Here is a 23,591-nt window from a genome sequence, read left to right as displayed (position 1 = left end):
GGAGGGGATATTGCTGAAAGAAGTCCCCAACCTGTGGCCATACGAGAATCTCGTGATCGAGGACCTCACAGCACTCATCTTTTGGTTGAAGCTCCACCTACATATCAGTCATGCACAGTGATAAGACAGTTAACAGGATTTCAAGTTTATAATCCAAGTGTAAGAGCTGTTGTTGAGGAGAATACGCAACCAGTTGCTATGTCTTCCAGATCATCAGAGGTACTAGAACATATGAATGCAAGTGAATCTCCTCTCAATCTTAGTGGACAAAGAAATTCACCAGAACAGTCGGAGGAAGTAAATAGAGAACATTTACTTGAAAAAGTATCTGTTCGCCGAAGGCGTCATCGTGGACCAAAGTCTTGGGAATTTCTTGTTAGACTCATCAAAGATCCCTCAACAAATCCTACACTTATCCGTTGGGAGGATGAGGAATCAGGAACATTTCGCTTAGTTCGTCCAGCCATTATAGCACAACAGTGGGGCAGAAGGGCTTCAAAACATGCTAATGAATGCCTTAGTTATGAGAATTTTGCAAGAGGATTAAGGTACCATTATGCCACAGGAGCTCTTCATCCAGTATCGGAAAGAAATCTGGTGTACAAATTTGGGAAAAAAGCACTAGCACTACTGAGAAAATATAGTTCAGTCTCTGAACCAGTTCCAGGTATGTATACAAGGCAAAAAGTAATTTCATCATTATGGCTTATAAGTTTTTAAATGTATGCATCATGTAGAGTGTTCATGCAAAGGTACAAACTTTTCATGATAAATCATTCTACCAAGATCTTGGAGAATAGTCCATCACTGAATTCACGTATAGTATATTCATGTAAATGGCAATTCCTTCACTTTTTTTGCAAGTTCATTGTATGAAATGTTTCAGTTGGATCATCTCTGTTGGATAGTAAGGGATCTCAAAGTAGAATAACAACACATTTGTATACCAAACTGATACCAAGGACACTGAGACAGAGACTGAAGATTAATGGCAAAGAGGCACTTTGTCACATTTTTATGGTATACATCATTCGCTTTTCTGTGGGGGAAACTTTAACTAATTCATGATATTTTGGGGGCCGTATCTAAAATTATCACTGATACGCTTTTTTCGAGAAGAAGAGAGTTTTTTTGAGAGAGAGAGAGAGAGAGAGAGAGAGACGAGAGAGAGAGAGAGAGAGAGAGAGAGAGAGAGAGAGAGAGAAGGGCGGGGGGGCATATGTACTTTAGATTAACGGTTGTGAAATGGTAATTTAAGATAAATTTAGTGTGTTTTGGGATGATGGTTTGAGGTGTATTTTTGTTTTAAATATTAAATTGTTTTAGTATATAATGATTTAAGGTATACATTTCAATACACTCCCTGAACACCTGAATTAGCCCTGGTCACTGACAGCCCGAACTATATCCCCACATATTTACCCACTAAGTGGGTAATTTTAACTGTCAGTGTTACAAACACTGCAGGTAAAATCTAATCAAATGAGTTACCTGTGTTACTGTTGGCAACGCTGCCGCAAATACCGGCCACCGGCCACCAGAGGCCTGTCTCCTCAATTGTTTCTTGTTCGCCATGCTGTGCGGATTAGTCCCACATCAGGCGAACTTTTGGTCATTTAGCCCGACCCCACTCATTTGACTTTGGATAGTTACTTTGTACTCACTATGGATAAGGTAAAAAATAAACGTCGTCGCTGTCTGCAAACGCCTCTGCTTCTGCTTCATCTACAGTTCGACGATCGAGCCTTTTACTGCTAGACATGTTGGTGCCCATCAGCTCTAAAATAAATGTCGTCGCCGTCTGCAAACGCCTCTGCTTCTACTTCATCTACAGTTCGACGATCGAGCCTTCTACTGCTGGACATGTTGGTGCTCATTGGCTGCACGCCCTGCAAGCGTAGGATGAGTACCCTCACACATGGTCGACGTTCTTTTCGTTATTTCGTGTAGGAAGGTTCAGTGCAATACCAGTCAGAGATGTTTGTCTTGGTCAGGAGACAAGGAACAAGGAAACATTAGAGTTAGTTATTCAAGAAATTAGTGGACAGGTTATCATCTAGTATGTTTAGCATATTTCTAGCCTGACGAATAATATTACCAAAATAGAGATAGTGGTAGTAGTAGTATAGTTGATTCTAATCATTCTTTTTCAGCCCCCCTGCTTGTTCCAGAACCAGCCCTAACGGGTGCTGGGGGTAATGGAGAACTGCAAGCCTCCGAGTGGATAGGTTCTGCTGACCCCCCCAGCGCGGAGCAGGCAGTGTTGGCAGCAGATTTCCCCTTCCCTCGATGCGTAAGTTCTCAGGATGATGAAAATTTAGGTCAGATATGGACGAGTAGGGATAATAGGCTACATAGTGTTTAGGAAGAGAAGTGCAGGCTTCTTCGGGTCGGTTTTCTATTATAAGTGGTAGTTTATAGAGGGACAGTGTCCTTAGAGCTTCTTTGGGTTTTTCCTGCTTTGAGTTCCTTGCATCAGAAGCTTTTTAGGCCATGGTTGGTCGTTCAGATCTGGTTTCGGGTCTGTCGGGTTCTGAAGGGTTGAATACTGCTCCTTCGTCTTAAAGGTTCTTTTCCTCTACTTATACAATATGGTAATTGTTAATATCAACTAATTCTTTGTTCAGTGCATATTGACCTATGATAATTCAGTATGTAGAGAAATCGAATAAAATTAACTATGGCTAGCCTTGTGTTCACGATGATATATCGTATGCATATACAGTAGCTTAGCCTAAAGTTTTTGCTGTACTACATATCGGTAGAGTAATTTTTATAGTGGCTAACGCTGTAGGCTCAAGGCATTCTGACTTCAGATAATTCAGTACAGGTGTAAATTGAACACAAACGAGAATCTGATCTTAGGATAATTAAAAATGAATGTAATCGAACAGGAATGAAGATCAGATTCTGTCCGACTAAAGCACTATAAGTGTATTATATGTATCATCATATTAAAGTAGTATAAATACTAACTCGGCAGTCATTCTCGCTCTGAAATCAGCTGATGGCGAATACGAGTTTGCATCGCCGTATCCAACTCATTCTTGTCCTGATTGGCTAGCATGACTAACATAACAACTCTTCCTCACTTTTGCCAGTTTTTCGTCTTGAAGGAGACGTGTTTTCAACTATGTTGACATTTAATGTAGTCAATAATGGTATCTTGTGTCATATAATCAGATATCAGATACTGTATAAGGAATTCGTTTGTATGATGTCTTCATCCGTTTAACAGACTAATTGCCGTCAGTAATTACATTGTGCTTATGTCAATTACAGTTACAAAAATAATTACCAGTTGTATTATCAAATTACTGTGACAACTGAAATTAATATTAGGCCTAATAAAGTTATATTTAATTACCTTAAAATATGTAATTGATTACTTTTCAATTAAATTACAATTACACAAGCTTGTCGTCAAAACAGCACTGTTGTAAGGAAGCGTGGCTTAGACAGACAATGATGCCGGCTAGACTATTTCCTTGGCTCCAAATTCAACCATATCACTTGGTCTCGGCTAATGTTTTTGTTCCTAGTTAGCATGAATGAATATCTGGATACTTAACTTATATGGAACAGTCATATTGTTCGTCTTACAATGTAATTTAAGGCCAAAATTTGACTAATACGTCTCATTGGAAGCTAGTTTTTCCCTCAGGTTAGATTGCGTAAAATTCAGCGATGCCGTTCGTTTTCACTCGTTTTCATAGGTATTACGAACCTTACTTTATTAATCTTTTGTCGGCGTGAAATAACAGTAAATGAGCTCTTTCATGCTATTAGTTTCTTTTACCACAGCTGCATTTGAATTCATACAAAAGCTTGGGACTGCTATCCAGGTTGCTGATGCACGTAATATTGCCTTATCAGCGTCAGCTACATTTGTAACACGAATACAGTAATTACTGTCGCATGCGGATGAATACAATAGACGGATGTTGCTATCAGATTCGATTACTGTCGCACCCGGATCAATACAATAAAATGATGTTGCTATCGGATTCGATCGTATTAGCAACAAGTTCTCGTTCGGTTGTTCATAGCTGTACGCAGTTATACGAGTATATATTATCATTAAGATAATACGTTTTAACTTAGAAGAGGGTGCAAATTTATGGAGATGGAGATATTAGACGATTGTAATTCTCTCTCTCTCTCTCTCTCGTCCTCTCTAAATCTCTCTCTCTCGCTCTCTCTCGCTCTCTCTCCTCTCCTCTCTCTGCTCTCTCTATCTCTCTCCTCTCTCTCTCTCTCTTTTACTTTCCTGATTTCATATTCTCTCTATTCATCCTATTCTACCCCCTCCTAACACTTGATTCATTGTGCAACAGAGAGGGTTTTTCTTCCTGTTACACTTTTTTCAAACACTTTTCTGTCAATTTCCTTTCAACGCTAAATGACCTTATAGGTCCCAATACTCGGCCTTTGGCCTAAATTCTATTTTAAACCCAACAATCTCGCTGTCTGACTGCATGCTGCTGCCTACGCCAGCTGCGAGAGAGATACAGGAAGACTTATTTGCAATGTAATGCCGATTTTAATTACTAACCCCATCATAAAATTGAATTAACGCAATTCAATTACTGTAGCTTCAATACGGACTGTATTCACGATCACGTCTTGAATAATTTTCCTGATTTTCTAATGTTTGTCAGATTATCGTGGGGAACAGAGTTGGTCTAGTTTTCTCTCTCGCCCAGTTTTTCTGTTAAAACTTATAAATGAGTTTACACAATCTTCTTTATCTGGTCATTCTTCGGATGTCGCTTCGAAGTCTTCTCGCTCATCCTGTTTTCTTTGTTAATAACACAGCAGAGCCAGTTTTCATCGTTTCATCCTGAAATTTGGGGATTTCAACCTCTCTCTCTCTCTCTCTCTCTCTCTCTCTCTCTCTCTCTCTCTCTCTCTCTCTCTCTCTCTCTCTCCTTGGGGTTAAAGGAAGTAATTTTGGAGGGGCTGCCTTCGTAACACCTTCCACGGGTCCTCTAGTTCTCAGGCTGCTGGTGTTGATGCTTCAAGGCAGTATCCGCAACTCCATATTTTCATCCTTACTTGTATTTAGACATAATGTGTCCTCCGTAGTTCTTGCGGGGGATACGGCAGTTGGAGATTCATCTGCGCCATCGTTGACTGCATCAATACCGGTTGTGTCATCACCCACTCGTTTCATAGGGTAGTTAGTAATCTTCCTTCTTCGTTCCCATTTATATACCTTAGGTGTGTGAGACGTAACGTGCTTACCGCGGTAATTGCTGGGGGGCTACGGCCGTTGGCAGTTCGTCTGCATCATAGTTAGCACTTTTTGTGCCCTCGGCCCCCTTTCTTAGGGTAGCTGGTAATTTCCTTCTGTGGCTCCCATTGGTTCCACAGTTTGTAACCTGTCATTAAAGCACTGTGTACCGCACAGTTGGTTCTCCACCTGCACAATGTCGGCGTTAGGTGCTCCGGTGGTTACTAGTAGTGACTTCTCTCTCTCCTTCTGCTTATTTTCCCAACTTTTTCCTGCTGCTTTTCTGTTCCACTTTAAGGGGTTTCAAGGTGGGTTCGACCTTGATTCCGTGTCTACTGGGAGTACTTCCTTCCCTCACTTGCTCCGGACTCCAGTCCAGGTTTAGTATTGGTAATGGGGGTTAGTTGGATCGCGTTTTGCGACCTCTTCGCTCTTAGGGGGTGTTGCTCGCTTATTGTAGTCGGCCCGGTCTCATGTCATAGTCACTGGTGAGTGCGAAGTTTCGCGGTCAAGTGAGACTGGTTCAAGGTTAGGTCATCGTCTTGTTTGGTACACGTTTGGCGCAACAGTGTGGGAGTGACTCGCAGGGTTGGGCATTCATCGCCAAGGTATATTCGGCTCAGGTGTAACGTTATTGTCACTGTGTAGTGAGGGTATGCGCAGTCGAATGACTAACTCTTACAGGTTTTGCGGAACTGGTGACAGTTAGCTCTTGTGAGGGGGTGGACAGCGGTCAGATCGGTAGGCTCAGATATGATGGGATCTTGTATGTCGTTTGGTATTGAGCAGCCAGGTGTAGTAGGTTCCGGGTTCTTGAGTGCTGCTCTTGTGAGGGTTCGGCCTTTCTTTTTTTCCTGTTCTGCTGTGGCCGGACAGGTCTGACAGAGGATAGATACCTTTGAAGAGAGACTCGTTTGCTAGTTGTGGGTTTTTGTTTCTCTGGCGAAGGAAGCGAGTATAACGGATTGTGGACTTTTTCCATTCTCTCTTTCTGCATTCCAGGCTCTGGAGGAATCTCACAGTTGATTCAAGTAATGTTTGATACGTTGTATTCAACCAAACTAACAGTCTCAAACATCAAGTAGGCTTATCTGGGTTTGGCGAGTTGGACAGTTTTTGGGGAAGGACTTAATCTAGCATCACTTTCTGTATGAGGTAGCGGGTAACTCCTCTGCCGGAGTCCGACTTCCGGTTTACAAGTCAGTTGAGGCTTTTCTCTATTGGATTCCTTTATTGATTCGTGTGGTAGGGGTTACGGATCATGAGGCTCGTATTTGGAAGACACCTTTCACAGCCAGTGGGAGGCCTTGTCCCACTCTGTGTGGATGTGGTGAGAGTTGATGGGTGTTTCCCTGAGCCTGGACTGTTTGATAACCTCTTCACTTTGGTTTCGAGGGGGTTTGCATACCAGACTAACATTTCTTATGGTTATACTATGTTTTTGTCAAGGTGAGGAGGGACTTCTTGTTAAATCATTGCCTCAGCGCTATCCGGACATTCATAAGAAGGGGTTCTTAGTCAATCCAAGGGCGCAAAGTATCGTGGAGGGGCTACCCTTTGGCTTCCGGAGGAATGTTTTGGTGTCGGCGATCGTGTAGGTGGTTATTTGAGAGTTGGTGTGGTTTTTCACACCGTACCTTAGGGAATTTCAGTTTCTTCAGAGAGGTTACTCGCAGGGTCCTGTCATTGCGGTAACTCAGTTTTATAGTTGGCTTGGTAGAGTAAGGGTGTTAGAAGTTTAGGGAGGCAGTGATAGTCTAAGTGAACTTTAGGGTGTTAGAATTTAGGGAGGCAGTGATAGTCTAAATGAACTGTAGGGTTAGAAATTTAGGGAGGCAGTGATAGTCTAATGAACTCTAGTGTTTCTGTTGGTCAAGCTTAGACTGAGTGTATTGTTCCTTAGGCCCTTGAGGTTAGGCAGATCCCAATGGTCATGTTGGAATAACTACAACTTCTTCAGCACAAGTCATTTACATCAGTGAGCAGTAGAGAACTGAAGGTCCTGGCACACTCAACTTCTCCTCCATACATGAGAGGCTAGATAGCCACATGGGAGGTTCACCATTTCCCCTCCATACATGAGAGGTATAGAATACCACATGGGAGGTTCTTCAGACTAAGGCGGTACCTTGGACTCGACACCAACTGTATGGTACTTCCTCTGCAAGCATCCTCACCTACTGAGCTGGACAACCAGGTGAGGAGATTTGTTTTTACCTCCATGAATAAGAAGTATAGCTTATCACATGGGAGTTACTTCTGACTCAGACAGTACCTTAGACTCAACACCGATGTTGAAGTACTTTGTTTGCAAACATCCTCACCTAGTGAGCTGGACAACCAGGTGAGGAGATTTGTTTTTACCCCCATGAATGAGAAGTATAGCTTATCACATGGGAGGTACTTCTGACTTTTACGGTACCTTAGACTCAACACTGATGTTATGTTTGAAGTACTTTCTTTGCAACATCCTCACCTCCGAGTTAGATAACTATACTCTTGTTTTTTTCATCTGTCCATCTGCCTGTGGGGTTTTTGTATGGTAACACTGCGTCCCGGGCTTTAGATAGTTACGCTAATTGTAAGTTTGAGGTAAATAAAAGGATATCTCGGTGTACATTTGTAACTGAAAAGTGTTTTAATAATTTACTGTATGCGAATTATACCGTTAATATTCGAAATAGGATATTATTATAATTGTTGAATGTAAGCTGAATGTAACTATCTAAAGACCGGGACACAGTGTTACCATACAAAAACACCACAGGCGGATGGACAGATGAAAAAAAACAGAGTATAGGTGAGGATACATGTTTTTATACATGGTAGGTTGTTTATAAGTGGACAGGTCAGGCTGAATTAGATTGATCCCACCTCCGAGTAAATGTTGTTAATCGGGCTAATTCAGGTGTTCAGGGAGTGTATTGCAATATGAAGTTTTTCATAATAAAACTGGTATTGTAATACTTACCTGAACACCTGAATGATTCCCACCCTCCTCCCCACTTCAGTTTGATAGTGAATGATTCAATTGAGGAGACAGGCCTCTGGTGGCCGGTGGCCGGTATTTGCGGCAGCGTTGTGTTACCGGCAGCGTTGCCAACAGTAACACAGGTAACTCATTTGATTAGATTTTACCTGCAGTGTTTGTAACACTGACAGTTAAGATTACCCACTTAGTGGGTAAATATGTGGGGATATAGTTCGGACTGGTCAGTGACCAGTGCTAATTCAGGTGTTCAGGTAAGTATTACAATACCAGTTTTATTATGAAAACTTCATTTTTGTTTGAGCTGTAAAATTAAGCAGTGAACTGTTAAAGACGGGAGTTATAAGCATTTTAGTTGAAGGGGTCCGGGGTATTTGGGAGTTACGTATAAGCCAGTTATACAGTGGTCCCCCTGTATTCGTGGTGGATGCATACCAGACCCCCATGAATAGTTAGTACATGCGAATGTTTGGAACCCCTATAAAAATGATAAAAACAGCCTATTTTGTTAGTTAAAACTCAAGAAAAACCCACTCAAAATGTTCATACTTGGTTTTTTAATAGTTTTATTACAAAAAGTGCATTTTATGATGAAATTGATAAAAAAACAGATTTGTGGATATTTCTCATAGAAAAATACCGCGAATGTGCGAATTGTCCACAAATAAGTCAAGGAAACGTTCCCAAGAGAAATCTGCGAATGTGTGAGTCCGCGAATCCGAAGAACGCGAATACAGTGGGGGTTCACTGTAAACATTTTTAGAGGGACTTTTGCATTTCTGTGGATTTTGTATTTTTTGGGACCTATCCCCACAGAAAAGTGGAGTAGCAGCGTACATCCAAGTAGTATCCAGCACTGATAGTAGGCCTATGTTAAAGATTGATATATGACTGATAGAGCTTACTGGGATTGAGGATCAGTATCAGTGGTCAATGAAGTGTACCAGAAACTGATTCATAGGACCAAAGAATAATGAAAGGTTTGGGTGAGGGTTAGCATTTGGATGACTGAAATTTCATTTAAGGAGTGCGCTGACTGCCGAATTTCAAGGACTTATAAAAATTTTTTTATTAACAGTTTTCAACTGTTTTATGTTTAAATAAATATCCTGAAGCAATAATGATTAAAATTATGTTTATAGATTGGTGTATTGACAATATTTTTCATCGCTTGTATGGCACTGAACCACAAATCGTAAAAAGAATTGTAAAAAGTCTGTCAATCATCCAAGATAGGTCCAAAAGAGTTATGGACTGTTTTGCACAGTTTAATGCATACATAACGTTATTGCTATAAAAGATTGTTTAGATCTCGCAAGATTTCTTGCTTTTCATCTGTGATTTAACTGGATCCAGCTAGGCGCTGGAAATGATCCTATTGTTAAGACCTCAGGTTTATAGTTATGAAAAATACAAATTGTCTTGGAAAATTTGTCATTTTAGATTGGTTCACGGACAATTTTGTTCATTGCTTGTACGGCACTGTGAATGAAAAAAAAGACTTGTAAAAACATCACTCTATGAATGATTCTACATTGGATTAAGTCTGTATACACAATTTTGGATTGTTGTACGATAAATAAACATCTAGAAATATTATAGTTATAAAAGAATATTTAGATAAATAAACATCTAGAAATGTCATTGTTATAAAAGAATATTTAGATTGGTTCATGGACAACTTTGTTCATTTTTATGGAACTGTGAGCAAAAAATTGTCAAGAAAAGAAAAAAAAGCATGGAAAACAAAATTGAAAATGAGATTTATTAAAAAATTATTGTTTCCCTTATGTATACCATTTTCTCTAGAGTTAGTGTAATAGCAAAGATGGCTTATAGAGATAACTGAACTTACAGAATCAAAATATTTTTGATTTTCTTGGTTTTGAGTCCAGAAGTGTTACTCTTTTGCTGTTCCCTAAGAACTTTTTTTTTTTTTTTTTTTTTAATACTAAATCCTTCAATCTCAAAGAAAACTGAAAGAAGACTTGTGTATATTCAGTGTTATTTGCAAAATCAGTGGTAAAAGTTAGAAGGAAATAACCTCCTGTTATTAGGTATAAGTCATTTGCTTTATAGAATGGGGCCTTATGATGTTGGCACTCTCCATAAACGCTGATTTTAGGTAACATATAAATCAAGAGAGAGCATAGTTCTATTCATTGGATTTTATTGTAAATTTTATTAATTGAAAAAATGGCTTACTGAACCTTCAGATTCTAATATTTTTATTTTTTTGTTTTTGAGTCCATGAATACATATTGCTCTTTTGTCGTTTCCTGAGAAGTTTTCTTTTCCAAAACTAAATGCTAATGTCTATTCAGTATTATTTGTAGAATCAGTGGTAAAAGTTAGAAGGAAATAACCTTCAGTCATAATGTATAAGTCATTTAGAGTGGGCCTATGATGGCACTCTCCATTGATGCAAATTTTAGGTATTATATAAATTGAGAGAGAGCAAAGTTGTATTCATTGGATTTTATTATAAATATCATGGCCTATTTCTTATATGACAGAATAGTTTCAGTGCAAAAATCAGGCCTCTAACTAATAGTTTCATAGTTATTGCAAAATAAGAATATTTTTTTTTCTTTTACCATTTTCTTAAAACTTAGTTTTTTCAAAAATAAATTCTTATAAGAAGATTGAACCAAATTCAATGAAAATTTTACAGTGTGTAGTATAACTATATATCTTGATTTGCAAAGAACAAAAATGATTTTTGAGTGATTTTTATTTGGCATCATGATTTTTTTTCAAATGCAAAAAAATGTACTTATAAGTTAAATTTATAACTTTTTCTCTTAGAAAAATTTCATTATTATTAGAAGTTAAATGTCTAACTTTTTCTCATTGAAAAATTTCATTATTATTTGAAGAATGAGTGGTAAAAATTTGAAATAGTAAATCCCTTCAATCATAAGGTAGCTATAAGCACTTACTTTATAAAGGGGTACTCCCCTTAAATGATGTAGCTGTATGTTGTGGAAGCTCAGTTACCACATAGGTCTCTTTAGCTGTTGATATTCAAAGTTTGGAAAGCAAAAGGGCATAAAATTATCATATATTTAAGGGCTTTGCTCTTGTGGAATTTGTGAGCTATACTACCATCATTCATAGATGCTTTGAACAATAGAAGAGTAATTAAAACCACATTGGAAAGCTTGTGTTTGAGGGGTAGTTCTCCATAGCTTTACAATTTCCTTATCATAGATTAGAATGAAGGAGAAGCTGGAACCTTTTTGATTTATACCTACTCGGCCATTTAGTAGTTCTGACTTCCTTCTGGATAATGATTTTGACTTTGTTTTGCAACCCCTTTAGGAATGGAAATTTCATGGCTTCAGTCATGAGGGATTCCTTTGAGTACTTCCTGTTAGGTATTCACTCCCCTTCAAGAAAACACCTGAAATCTTGTTTTGAAGAGTAATTTGTTCATATACGGAACAAACCTTCGGTCTTAACATTAGGATTTACTAGCGCCAAGCTGGAAACCGGTAGAATTAAAATTACACTTGGGAGATCCAGGGACTATTGGCATCTATACCAGGTCACGGGGCATGTATACCCAGAATGCCCTCAGCGTCCTGTGACCCATCAGTTATTTTCCTACCGCCTTTAAGATAAGACGTGTTTACTGTCTATCTGATTTAAAGCCGGTTTTCAGTTTGCCCGTTTTTTATCCATTCATTTTTCAATTTTCTTATTACTTTTTCTTTCTCCGAGTGGTCTTAGTGTGAGTGTGATCGGTAAGAGCGTATAAGTGGTATGATGGAGATTTTCGCCTCACCATCGGGATCGTCTGCCGTTTCGAAAAGAAGACAAAAGAAATGCCCCGGAGTCAGTGGCTTTCCATGTTCTAGATTCCTAACTTCGGTGTCGACAGATCCTCATCCAACGTGTAGTAGGTGCAGGGAAAACGTATGTACGATTACTAATCCATGTTCTGTTTGTCGGGGTTGGTCGGTGGAACAGTGGAAAAAGTTCTATGAGAAAGGTCAATACAAAAGGAAGGAGGTGACGCCATCTTTGGATGACCAAACCTTACCGGCTTCTTTTGTATCGGCAATAAACCAGACTGCTCCATATGTTTCACCACCTACTTTTGATTTGTCCCATACCCCTTCGGTTTCTCCTAGCGATTCGTTATCGGAAACGTCAGGAGGGGTTTTGGGTAATTTTATGCATAATATGCACGCTCCTTTGTTCCCAGCAGGTAGAGGGGGAGCATCGCCATCTTTGTTCCAGACGCCGGCTCCCGAAGCGCATAGGTTGGTGGGTACTGCTCAGCGCTAGGCCTACCAGGCGTACCAACCTTGGAAGGTTTGCTTGCGCATTATATGGCGTCACGGTTCCAGCAGGGTCCGGCAGCGCTGAATGTTCCTCATCCCCCTGGCTTGCAATTTATGGGAAATAATGCCGCAGCTACGCCATCAAATTCTATGTTTACAGCGATGCAGAACGTGGGAGGTAGTTTGGCAGCAAACGTGCGGTTGCCAGCAGAAGCCACACAGTCTCTCCCTACGAGATTGGTGACGTCACAACATACGTCACACACCGATATGGCAGGTGCGTTGACGTCACAGACCAGTTTCGCCCATTAAGGCCATTCAAAATACGCACAAAGGATGATAAGGCTCCTATTAAAAGTATGAAGAATAGAGAGATGGCAACCTCGTCTGATACGTTCATGGAAGGCATTGTCCATCCGGATGAAAGGTCGAGGCCGAATTCTCTGACGCTTGGAAACGATACCAATCCTAATAGAGACGAAGTTATATCAGTTTAAAGGGAGCCTTCATCTTGGAGGTCTAGACAAGATTCTCGCTCTAGATCCGTGAGCAGAGAAAGAGTGAGGCGTTCTCGTTCCCCTACTGACTATTCGGGATCGAGCCAATGGCGGCCATCAGAGATCAAAGAGACTGCAGCCGTAGGGGCAGGCGGCCGTGGAATTCCTGGCCGTTTGTCAGAGGATAGGGGTGAGACAACATCCCCTGTGGTGGAGAACAGTATGTTAGAGCCGGAGGAAGGAGAAAACCAAGAGTTTCTGGCCTCGTATGCGGAGGTGATTGATTTGATTCGTCAATTCAATAACCTTTCGGAGAAGACAGAAACACCTGCCAGTATGCTTCCTCCGGGAATCGACATGGTATTTGGATTGAAAAGGGATACCAAGGTGTCGTATGAATTGCCTTGTTCGAGTCATGCAGATTCTGTTTTACAACACGTAAACGCAAGGATTGCAGGAAGGGATAATTCCTTAAGATCTAATAGATCATTTAAATTTATTCCTCCTCCAATGATGAAGCAAAGGAAACTATTATGAGCGAACACCGAGAAGGTCCCTTTTGCTGTCTTTAAGACAAGTGAACCCTAATGTTGTAAGGTTAAGGCCTGGATTAACCTTGGATCAGGTTAAAATGGAGTGCCCTTCGATGACGTACAAGGGGCTGCTACGTTAGAAGCAACAGCTTCTTCTGTCTTTCAGACTGCTTCTTGGTTAGATCTTTGGTCAACAGCAGTGGCGAAGATTGCATCCTCAGAAGTGACAAGAAAGATAGTGGATGAATCATTGTTCATTAGATTACCACAATCAGGTTCCAAAGTGATTGCGTACCTGACAAACTTAAGTGCCAATGTTTGGGCAAATATCCTGCTAATGAGGAGAGATGCAGCGTTGGCCAGACTAAGCCGCACTGTTGATTTGGATTCCCTGTTAGCGATGAGGAATGGGGATATCTTGGAGTCGCAAATGCTGTTGCCAGAGGTCATACTGGAAGAGGCTATAGATAGAAGAAGGATGGACACTAACGATAGATTGGTGCAGCAGGCAGTTAGGAAAACGTCTAACAGTCAAGCTACTCCTTTGGAGGTAAGGCAACAGCAAATACCTCGGAAGAAGACAGTCAGACATAACATCCCTAATAGAGCCACAAGACCCTCTTCCCCAAAGAGGCTAATTCATCGGCCCTTTCACAATAGAAACAGCAGAGGAAGGGGGTGTAGGGGAAGAGGGAGAGGCTCAAGAAGATAGGATGGGCTCCTCTCATCACTCGGCCACACCAGTGGGGGTTTGCCTGGCAAATCACTGGAAGGTGTGGCAGGAACTGCGGGCAGAGCAGTGGGTGGTGGATGTTCTCAGGGTCGGGTATTTGATTCCGTTCGAGGTAACCCCACCCCTGACAGAACAGCCATTACCCCACTTCGCTTATGCTCAGGAATCTCAGAAGGCCATTATTCTGCAAGACGAAGTGAAGAAGATGACGGAAAAAGGAGCTGTGGAACAAGTATATAGTCCGTCAAAAGGCTTCTACAGCAGGATTTTCCTGGTACCCAAAGCCAACGGGGAGTGGAGGACAGTAATAGACCTGTCAACTTTGAATCTGTTTATAAGCAAAACCAGTTTCAAAATGGAAACTCCAAAAATGGTTCTACAAGCAGCCAGGATCGGGGACTTTATGCTGACATTCGATTTGAAGGACTCATACTTTCAGATACCAGTCCATCAGTCTTCAAGGAAATTTCTCCGCTTCAGTCTTGCAGGGAAAGCTTTTGAATTCAAGGTCCTGTGCTTCGGATTGACAATGTCTCCTCAAGTTTTTACAAGAGTGCTCACTCTCGTGTCGACATGGGCGCATGCTCAGGGGATCAGGCTAATAAGATATCTGGACGATTGGCTGGTGATAGTGAAGTCCAGAGAGAAATTACTCAGGGACAGGGCGACCCTGCTGCAGTTTTGTCACAGCCTAGGTATTGTGATAAATTAGGAGAAGTCGCAGTTGGATCCAAGTCAACGTTTGGAGTATCTGGGAATGGTTATAGACACAATAGAAGCCAAAGTATTTCCGACAGACCAAAGAATAGAGAAATGCAAACAAGTGGTGAATGCCTTTCTGGGAAAACAAACACAGCCAGCAAGGCAGTGGCAAGTAGTACTGGGAATCCTAACTTTCCTGGAGAAGCTAGTACCACAAGGAAGGCTACACTTTCGGTCTCTACAATGGAGGATGAAGGAGTTTTGGTCATCAATAGTAGATCACCCGTACGAGCAAATTCCTTTGTCGGCAGAAGTGAAGAAAGACTTGCTGTGGTGGGTGAACGACGACAATCTGACAGTGGGTGTCCCCCTTCAACAACCCTCCCTGGACCTCTTACTGTTCTCAGATGCGTCACTAGAAGGCTGGGGAGCCCATATGGAGGAGTTGATGGTGTCAGCAAAATGGAGTTGCGAGGACAGAGAACTCCATATAAACGTGCTGGAGTTAAAAGCAGCATTTCTAGCTCTACAGGAATTCAGGGAGAGAGTGAAGGGACATTCAGTGGTATTGATGTCAGACAACACCACAGTAGTAGCTTATATAAACAAACAAGGAGGCCTAGTTTTTTGGCAGTTACATGTGATGACAGTTCAACTTCATCAGAGGGCTGTAGAGACCCTGGTAGACATCAGGGCCAGATATATTCTGGGAAAAAGAAACATAGTGGCCGACAAGTTGAGCCGCAGGGATCAGATTCTGGGAACGGAGTGGTCCTTGCACCAACAGGTAGTGGACAGGATGCTCATGTTGTGGGAAAGGCCGATCATAGACTTATTCGCAACCAGGTACAACAAAAAGTTGGAAGTGTATTGTTCGGTAGTCCCAGATGCAGAGGCAGTAGCAGAAGATGCGCTACAACACCCTTGGGACAATCTGGACGTGTACGCATTTCCTCCATTTTGTCTAATCCTTCAGGTTCTGAACAGGGTAATGCGGTCTCAGAACCTCAAGATGACCCTGGTAGCTCCGTAATGGCTGAAGGCAGAGTGGTTTCCAGACCTACTGGAACTCCTAATAGACATGCCGAGAGAGTTACCCCCATGGAGCAACCTACTATGTCAGCCGCACATGGAGAGGTACCACCAGTCGGTGAAGTCCCTATTGCTTCACGGGTGGAGACTGTCAAGTATCTCCTTCGAACGAGAGGGTTTTCGCAGAAAGCAGCAACTCGGATGGCAGGAAATATCAGAAAATCATCTACGCCGCAGTATACCAAGGAAAGTGGTCGGCATACTGTGATTGGTGTCGTAGAGGGAACTCGTCTCCACTCGGTACCACTATTCAGCAGTTAGCAGACTTTCTGGTATATCTCAGAACAGAAAAGCATATGTCTGTATCTGCAGTGAAGGGGTACAGGGCTGCTCTAGCTTTAGTCTTACGAATGAAAGGGGTGGACATTTTGTCTTCGTGGGAGTTGGCCATGCTGATGAGGAGCTTTGAACAGTCATGTCCACCAAAGGAACTAAAAGCCCCAGATTGGGATCTGACCATGGTACTGAGTAGTCTGACAAAACCCCCCTACGAACCACTAAGGCAGTCCACAGATAGGAGCCTGACCCTGAAGACAGTCTTCTTATTGGCCCTGGCTTCAACCAAAAGGATGGGGGAGCTACATGGCCTGTCATATCTCATAAAGCACTCGAGAGGTTGGAGGTCAATGGTATTTGAGTTTGTTCCTGAATTCGTGGCCAAGACTCAAAACCCAGCAATAGTGGACGGCAGATTCGACTCCTTTGCCATACCTTCCTTGGCAGACTTTGTAGACAATGACAAAGATGAGATGCACGGGGCACTAAGAGAGTACTTAAGAAGGACAAGGCACCTCAGGCCGGGGTGCCGGAGGTTGTTCGTAAGTACAGGACGCAACAAGTAGGAAGTGTCCAGGAATACAATATCGTTTTGGCTAAGGGAGACGATCAGAAATGCCTACATGACAGAAGACAGGAGGTCAAATAGCCAGGAGGGAGCTAGACCTCATGACATCAGGGGCTTGAGTGCTTCTTTGGCATTTAAGAAGAACATGTCTGTGGAGAGAATTCTGAAAGCTGGTGTGTGGAAATGCCAAACAACTTTCACCTCATTTTATTTAAGACGTTGCCCATAGATCCTTGGACAGTTTTTGCTTGGGCCCAGTGGTGGCGGCCCAACAAGTGATATAGCTCATCCAGTACCCCTGGCGGGTCAGTTTGTGTCTAGTCTAAGATGAAGGTATGAAAGTAGAATGAATGGGGTGACTGGTCTTTTTTCTTTACTACTATCTTCCTACTCCTTTAACTACGGGCAATATGAAGGAGGGTACCGTCATATGCTGGAAAGGACTAGATGCAGGTGAGGTGGTCAGCCATACTGTGAAGCTATCTTAGGTTATGGTATACTTTTCAGTAGCAACACACCCCTCTAGATAATAGGGAAGAGAGGGGTGAGGGTGGATCCAGTTACAAGGGACAAGAGTAGTGTGTGAGAAGGGAAGGTTCTCTGCTCTCCCATAATGGGTAAACCATAGAATGGTATCAGCACCCAGTGAGGGAAACCAATAGATTCGCTTATATCTTTGGTTCTAGGTTCATTTTCCATTCTCTTAGAATTCCCCTAATGTATTCGGAAATGGATAAGGTGGCAAACTCCCAGTCAGTTGTAGAGACTTACCTCCCTCCAATAAGTAAGTCTATCCTAATGTTAAGACTGAAGGTTTGTTCCGTATATGAACAAATACCAAATTTGTAACTAATTTGTATTTTTCATAACTAACAAACCTGAGATCTTAACAGGTAAAGGCCCACCTCGAACCACCCCTCTAGCAGTCTAAACTGGGTTAGGAATATAACTGATGGGTCACAGGACGCTGAGGGCATTCTGGGTATACATGCCCCGTGACCTGGTATAGATGCCAATAGTCCCTGGATCTCACAAGTGTAATTTTAATTCTACCGGTTTCCAGCTTGGCGCTAGTAAATCCTAATGTTAAGACCTCAGGGTTGTTAGTTATGAAAAATACAAATTAGTTACAAATTTGGTATTTTTGCAATCATATTCCCTATTTTGCAGCATGAAAGGTAAGAGTTATGGTATGCTCTGCTGCTACTGGTGAAAGGATCTTAAACAAAATTTCATTGTCTTGTGTGCTTCATTAATAGAGCTGAGTTTAAAGTAATACATATTTTTTTTTTGCAGCTCCACTAACTTCCATTGAAAGTGGTTCCTGAACTCTAAAAAAGTTGTCTGATTCACTTGTAACCTCATGTGGAAGGAGGTATGTATAATAATTTTATATAAAAATTATTTTAATGATTATTGCTTAATTAGTTTACCCTGAAAAATTCACAATCTCAATTGTTAAGTTGTTCATATCCTGAACAAGGTATAGCATATTTTAAGTACATATACTCATGTAAATCTGATGTTGCCTCCATAGACTAAGGCTCTGAATTAGGTTTATGGTAATTTGTCAACTGCTGTATGTTGCAGCCAGGAAGAAGGGCATGAGGCTTGCAACATGGTCCCAAAAGATTAGGTGAGAGCCAGAGTACCAACGCTCTCTGGAATTACCTCTTATCAGGGAGAAAAAGCTACTCGATGAAATTTGTAGGTTCTTTTTTTTCTGAAAAAAGGTAAAGGATAGTCACAATGCACCTTATGTAAGGTGAAGATCAAATGTGCATAGTGGCTATGAACAACTTGTTTTGGTTACAAGTAAAAATTCCCTTAGTGTAAACACAAACTATTGTTGATTTTTATAATAAATTGGATAGTTACATTTTCAAATTCTCTACAGAGGTAGGCCAATTATAAAACAGAAAAATATAATCAAATGAAAGCTCTGTTTTTAGATGATAATTTGGCAGATGATGTTAGTAACATCTGAATTGTAATGTTGACAGTATGCCTTCTTTCAGCTGTTTCCTCCAACCACTTGTGATGCTGTATTTCCTGTCACTTTCTTGATATACCTTGTTTATATCTTTTTCAGTTTTCTTGTTTTTTTCAACCTTTACTATTAAATTAGGTTGTTTTAGTCTGTGTTGTGTTAGACAAGAATCATTTGGTATAAAAGTACAACCCTTTTCTTTGAAGTGCTGTGTAATTTTCATCACAGTAAATATATTATGTGAATCAGCTTCTCTGTTTGTTTATTATCAGCTTATCTTTTGACCTCTTAAACAGTGTTAAGCAACGTCAGTTTCTCTCTCCCTGGGCGTGTCTACCCATAACATCCTCAAAACCAGCTCTGTTCCCGTGTCTATTTGGTTCTTTTACTATCAGTATCCCATTTGAATTATATTTATTATGCTTTGATAATATTGCTGATATCTGTATTATTTAAAGTTGACAATTTACTGAAATACATTCATGATTTCATTAATATGGCTGTATATCAAGGCTTTTTTTTCTTTATAGATTTTGTTCTTATTTTGCTATGTTAATTTGAGTGAATACCTGGTTGAACTAATGCACTCATAATTTATAGGCAGTGTTCCCCTGAATTTGTATGGGTTCAAGATCATCAATTCTTTGTGAAAACTGCAAATCATAAAATAACCCTTGATCTCGTTACAGTTTATTATTAGCCATAAACTTGACTGATATTTAATATAACCGATATTTAATACAAGCAGTTATTTACCAAATTAAGTACAGCACAGTGAACTACAAGTACACCATTTCAGTCATGTACAGTACGTACAACATTTGTAGAGAGAGGGAGAGATGGATATTCTATTTGATTATTGAGAAAAATTTAGCTACAGGCAGTCTCCCCAGTTTATGATGAGAGTTCCATTCTTGAGATGCGTTGTAATCTGAAAATTGTCGTAAGCCAGAAATCGTCGAAAATCCTAAGGAAACCTTATTTTTAATGCTTTGGGCGTATTTAAAACTATGTAAACTGCATTTGTATTGCACTTTCCATGAAAAAACCTTCCAATATTGATTAATTTGCCTTTTTGGAGTCATATTTCTTCTGCAGATTGGCGTTGTAAGCATCATAACCCTGGAACGTGCGTCATAAACCTGGAAATAATTTCTGATGAATATAATTGAAAAGTGTTGTAACCTGAGAACGTTGTAAACCAAAACCGTCTTAAACTGGGGACTGCCTGTATTAATTATATCTTAAATCAGAAACTTGAAAAATATTAAGGAGAACTGCTTGGGGCTATTACTCTTTTCCTCTTGATATTTGTTAGATTCACTTATTTGTTAAAAATTCACTTATTTGTTTCTGTTGTAGTTTTTTGATAAATTCAATATTTTCAGGTACCAGTGGAATACTGACCGGGGGTTCAAAGATGTAGAAAGTCCTAAAATGTTCGTGCCTGCATGATTGCTGCATATGGACATTAGTTTTAAGCTTGTTGACTAATATTAAGGTACGTTGTATACTTCATAGTGCCTTTAGTTTTTGTATGAAAGTTTTCAAGGTACACAGCATCTAGTAGGTCAGTAGGACTTTCCTTTCTGTAGAATTGATTTCTACGCTGTACAGTGCATGTATTATTGGCAAAATTGAGGAAGTAGTCACATTAACCACTCTAGTTTTAATGTAGGCGAAGAGTAAAATTCAGAATATTTTAGGAGCCAATGAGCAAACTGGTGAAATTAAAGCCTTAGTATTATGACCTTAACACTGAGTTGAGAGGCAAATTTTGTGATAATTTTTTACCCAACATTATATACTTTAGATTAAATGTATGTATAATATTTTGTGTGTGGTCTAGTTTCACTTATAAATCAGTCAATCAGTCTGTCAACCAAAGCAGATATTTTTTATTGTGTATGTTGTATTGCTAGAAATTATCAAGGGATATGGCATTAGCATTATAAATAGTATTGAAGAATAATAAGATAAATGCTAGTCACATGATTAAGGTTGGATGTTAATGATAGGCATGTATAGAGAATTATTTTAGTAATTTTTTACAGAAATAAGTATCTGGAAAGTTACCATTTTCCCTTGTTAATACAGTGTACTGTACATTGAAAGCCATACATATCATCATCATACTAACATTCAAAAGTTAGTAAAACTTAGCGACTGACCAGTCTCCAACTGAATATACTGCAGCTCATTCCTGTAACAAAGAAGCTGTTTTATTAAAGAAATGGCGAGTTTGATCAAATTTCAAACTTTTAGTATCTGTAAAATTAGTTTCTCCATTTTCTAATAGTTTATTTCTTAGCATTTTGCATTAGTTCTCACTGGTGAAGAAATCTTTCTTCAAATATTTTGCAAAATTCTTATGATAAGAATATTTATCTTGTCAGAGGAATTTTGAACATTAGGAGATTGATATTTACAAATCCCAAGTATGTCAATGATTTGAATGAATCTAAATATTTGTGTAAGTACATTAGTACTGTGTTATAGATTTTTGACAATGCTCAACTGTAGACTACAGTAGAAAGCTCAGAATTACAGCAAGTTAGGGAAACTGAACTTCTCATTGTACTGATTAATACTCAGCAATCGCCTTGCTGTACTATACATCCAATTTGTTTTTCATACTAAATTTGCACTCTCCCACAGTGGAATGTTCCAGGTTAGCCTAGACTATACATGGTTTATGGTAACCTATGATGAATATTCAAGAATCAAGATTAAAACATTTATCTTTTTCACTTACTGATTTTGACATTTTCATAATGAGTACATTAAATATATGGAATGCTTTTTTTGCAGTTAGGCTATCTTGAATAGAATTAAGGATAAATATTAGATGTGGGAAGAAGCTTACCAGCATATTAATGATTCTTTGTGATTGTAGTCTAAAAGAAAGTACAGTATAGTAAGTTAGAGCAGTTAAAGATTTTTTTCCTTTTCATTTTGGGCAAAACTTGAACTAGGCATAAGCAGCCTATCTTATTCACAGTATAGTGTCTTTCTTCTTTTTATTACAGGTTGGGCATTTATTTATATGTAGTCATTATTTATTTTTAATTGAAAATAATTTTTCTAATAAAGTACTTTCCCTTCATAGTCAATTTGTCTATTGCAACAAATTAACGAAGAACTGAATCAACAAATTCTCCTAAATATCACCATCGTATTCATTGTCATTCACATGTAATGCTTTGCATAAATGAATGGCAAAAAACAGTGCATTTATAATTTAGCAGCCTATTTATTATATGCAGGTTGCACATGGCTAACATAACTAGCACAGTAATGCCACTCATTGGGGCTTAGAGTTGCCTAGAACTTTGTTATTAGCATTATTATTATTTTTACTGGAGCCTTGTCAAATATTCTGTGAAGTTCATTTATGTGATAAGTATGGATAATGTTTATGTATATTAGGTGACTACAAACAGTTCTTATAGTGTCCTCTATAGGTTTGATAACTGATGTGTCCTGATAGCTGAATCTTGGATATGAGGTTCTGCACTGTTGTTATACTGAGAAGTTTTCTAGTATTTATTACCGAATCAGCCGTTTCAGGCTCTTTAGGTTATGTTAGTCTTTTTTTAACTGACATATCTGAGGAGAATGGATAAAAGTAAAAATAAATCTAATTTTTTGCTTGGGGAATAAAAATGCCTAATATGTCTTGTCATTAGTGGTAGAAGTTTGTTATCAATGGATCCTTTAAGTGAAAGTTCTGAAATCTTGAAAAGAAATATCTTCAATAGTTTGAGAAGGTTACTAATTGTGCCCAATACTTTTGGAGATTTGGACATTGCTTGAATTCTACCTGAGATGCTGTGACTTGAACAGGATTAGAATTCAAAATAACTTTTAGTTGAAGTAATTTCAATTTGTTTAATGTTACTGTTATCATGTTGCATTGTTATGGGAATATAGATTAATATTCTTAAGTATTGTTATAGTTAATTCCATGTATTATATTGTATTTCATATTCAGTTACTCGTGCCTCTTGTGGCTTGTTATGGTACTTGAATTTTGCTTTCTTAATATTGTCATCTTTTCCTTGAATACATATATTTTAGGTTTGTTCCCCTTTCTCCAGTTTTAGAGATGAGTTCTGTATGTTTACATTTGAATTTGTTTCACTTACAAATAAAGTCTGTCTGTCTAACCATGTAGCTTGAAGGATAGCATGTCTAGCTCGCAACTGGGTTACCTATGTTTGAATCTCAGTCTAGAAGAGGAGGGACAAATGGGTGAGTTTCATAAAATTTATTGTGTCAATGGTGATCTTAGTAATGAATTAGGAACATAGTTGTTAGATGACTGTTGTGGATCAGTGCTTGGGTGGTGGAGAGAGAGATAGAGAGGAGAAAAGATAAAACTAAGTGATTGTTAATTGTTTTGTCAAAAATGTGTACTATCACAAAGAAATGGCTCTGACAGTCTCTCTCTCTCTCTCTCTCTCTCTCTCTCTCTCTCCTCTCCTCTGTCTCTCTCTCTTTGCTCTCTATCTCTCTCTCTATCTCTCATACTCTCTCTCTCATCGCCTCCTCGCCTCTCCCGCCAATCCGATCTCTCTCTCACCAAGACCTACAAATTTTTCATGTTGTGCTTCCATTGCCTGACCAGCCTGTATTTTTAATATACAATATAGTAACAATGTATTGCTAGTACATGCCTTA

General features: G+C 39.6%; 2 protein-coding genes across 3 annotated transcripts in view; both read left to right on the top strand.

Annotated features, from left to right (window-relative positions):
* LOC135223583 (zinc finger and BTB domain-containing protein 14-like) overlaps window positions 1-137 on the top strand; it is a 315,347-nt gene extending 315,210 nt beyond the window's left edge. For both annotated transcript variants that reach the window (XM_064262123.1, XM_064262121.1), the window contains one exon: window positions 1-137. In XM_064262123.1, the coding sequence (XP_064118193.1) occupies window positions 1-17 (17 nt within the window). In that variant the 3' untranslated portion in view covers window positions 18-137.
* LOC135223586 (ETS homologous factor-like) lies at window positions 4-23,382 on the top strand. Its single transcript, XM_064262130.1, has 3 exons — window positions 4-667; window positions 18,215-18,293; window positions 20,297-23,382. Exons 1-2 carry the CDS (start codon window positions 199-201, stop codon window positions 18,244-18,246), a joined length of 501 nt encoding a protein of 166 aa, XP_064118200.1. The 5' UTR covers window positions 4-198; the 3' UTR covers window positions 18,247-18,293; window positions 20,297-23,382.
* Window positions 23,383-23,591: the final 209 nt, after the last annotated feature.

Source organism: Macrobrachium nipponense, chromosome 10 (genome assembly GCF_015104395.2).
Source record: "Macrobrachium nipponense isolate FS-2020 chromosome 10, ASM1510439v2, whole genome shotgun sequence".
Lineage (NCBI taxonomy): Eukaryota > Metazoa > Arthropoda > Malacostraca > Decapoda > Palaemonidae > Macrobrachium > Macrobrachium nipponense.
Note: the sequence above shows the minus strand (reverse complement) of the source record. Positions and strands in the feature narration are given on the sequence as shown.

Coding starts and splice junctions, on each gene's coding strand:
- LOC135223586 (XM_064262130.1), top strand. CDS start 199: ATGTCTTCCAGATCATCAGAGGTACTAGAACATATGAATGCAAGTGAA. Junction 668..18,214: donor AGTCTCTGAACCAGTTCCAG/GTATGTATACAA, acceptor TTTTTTTTGCAG/CTCCACTAACTTCCATTGAA.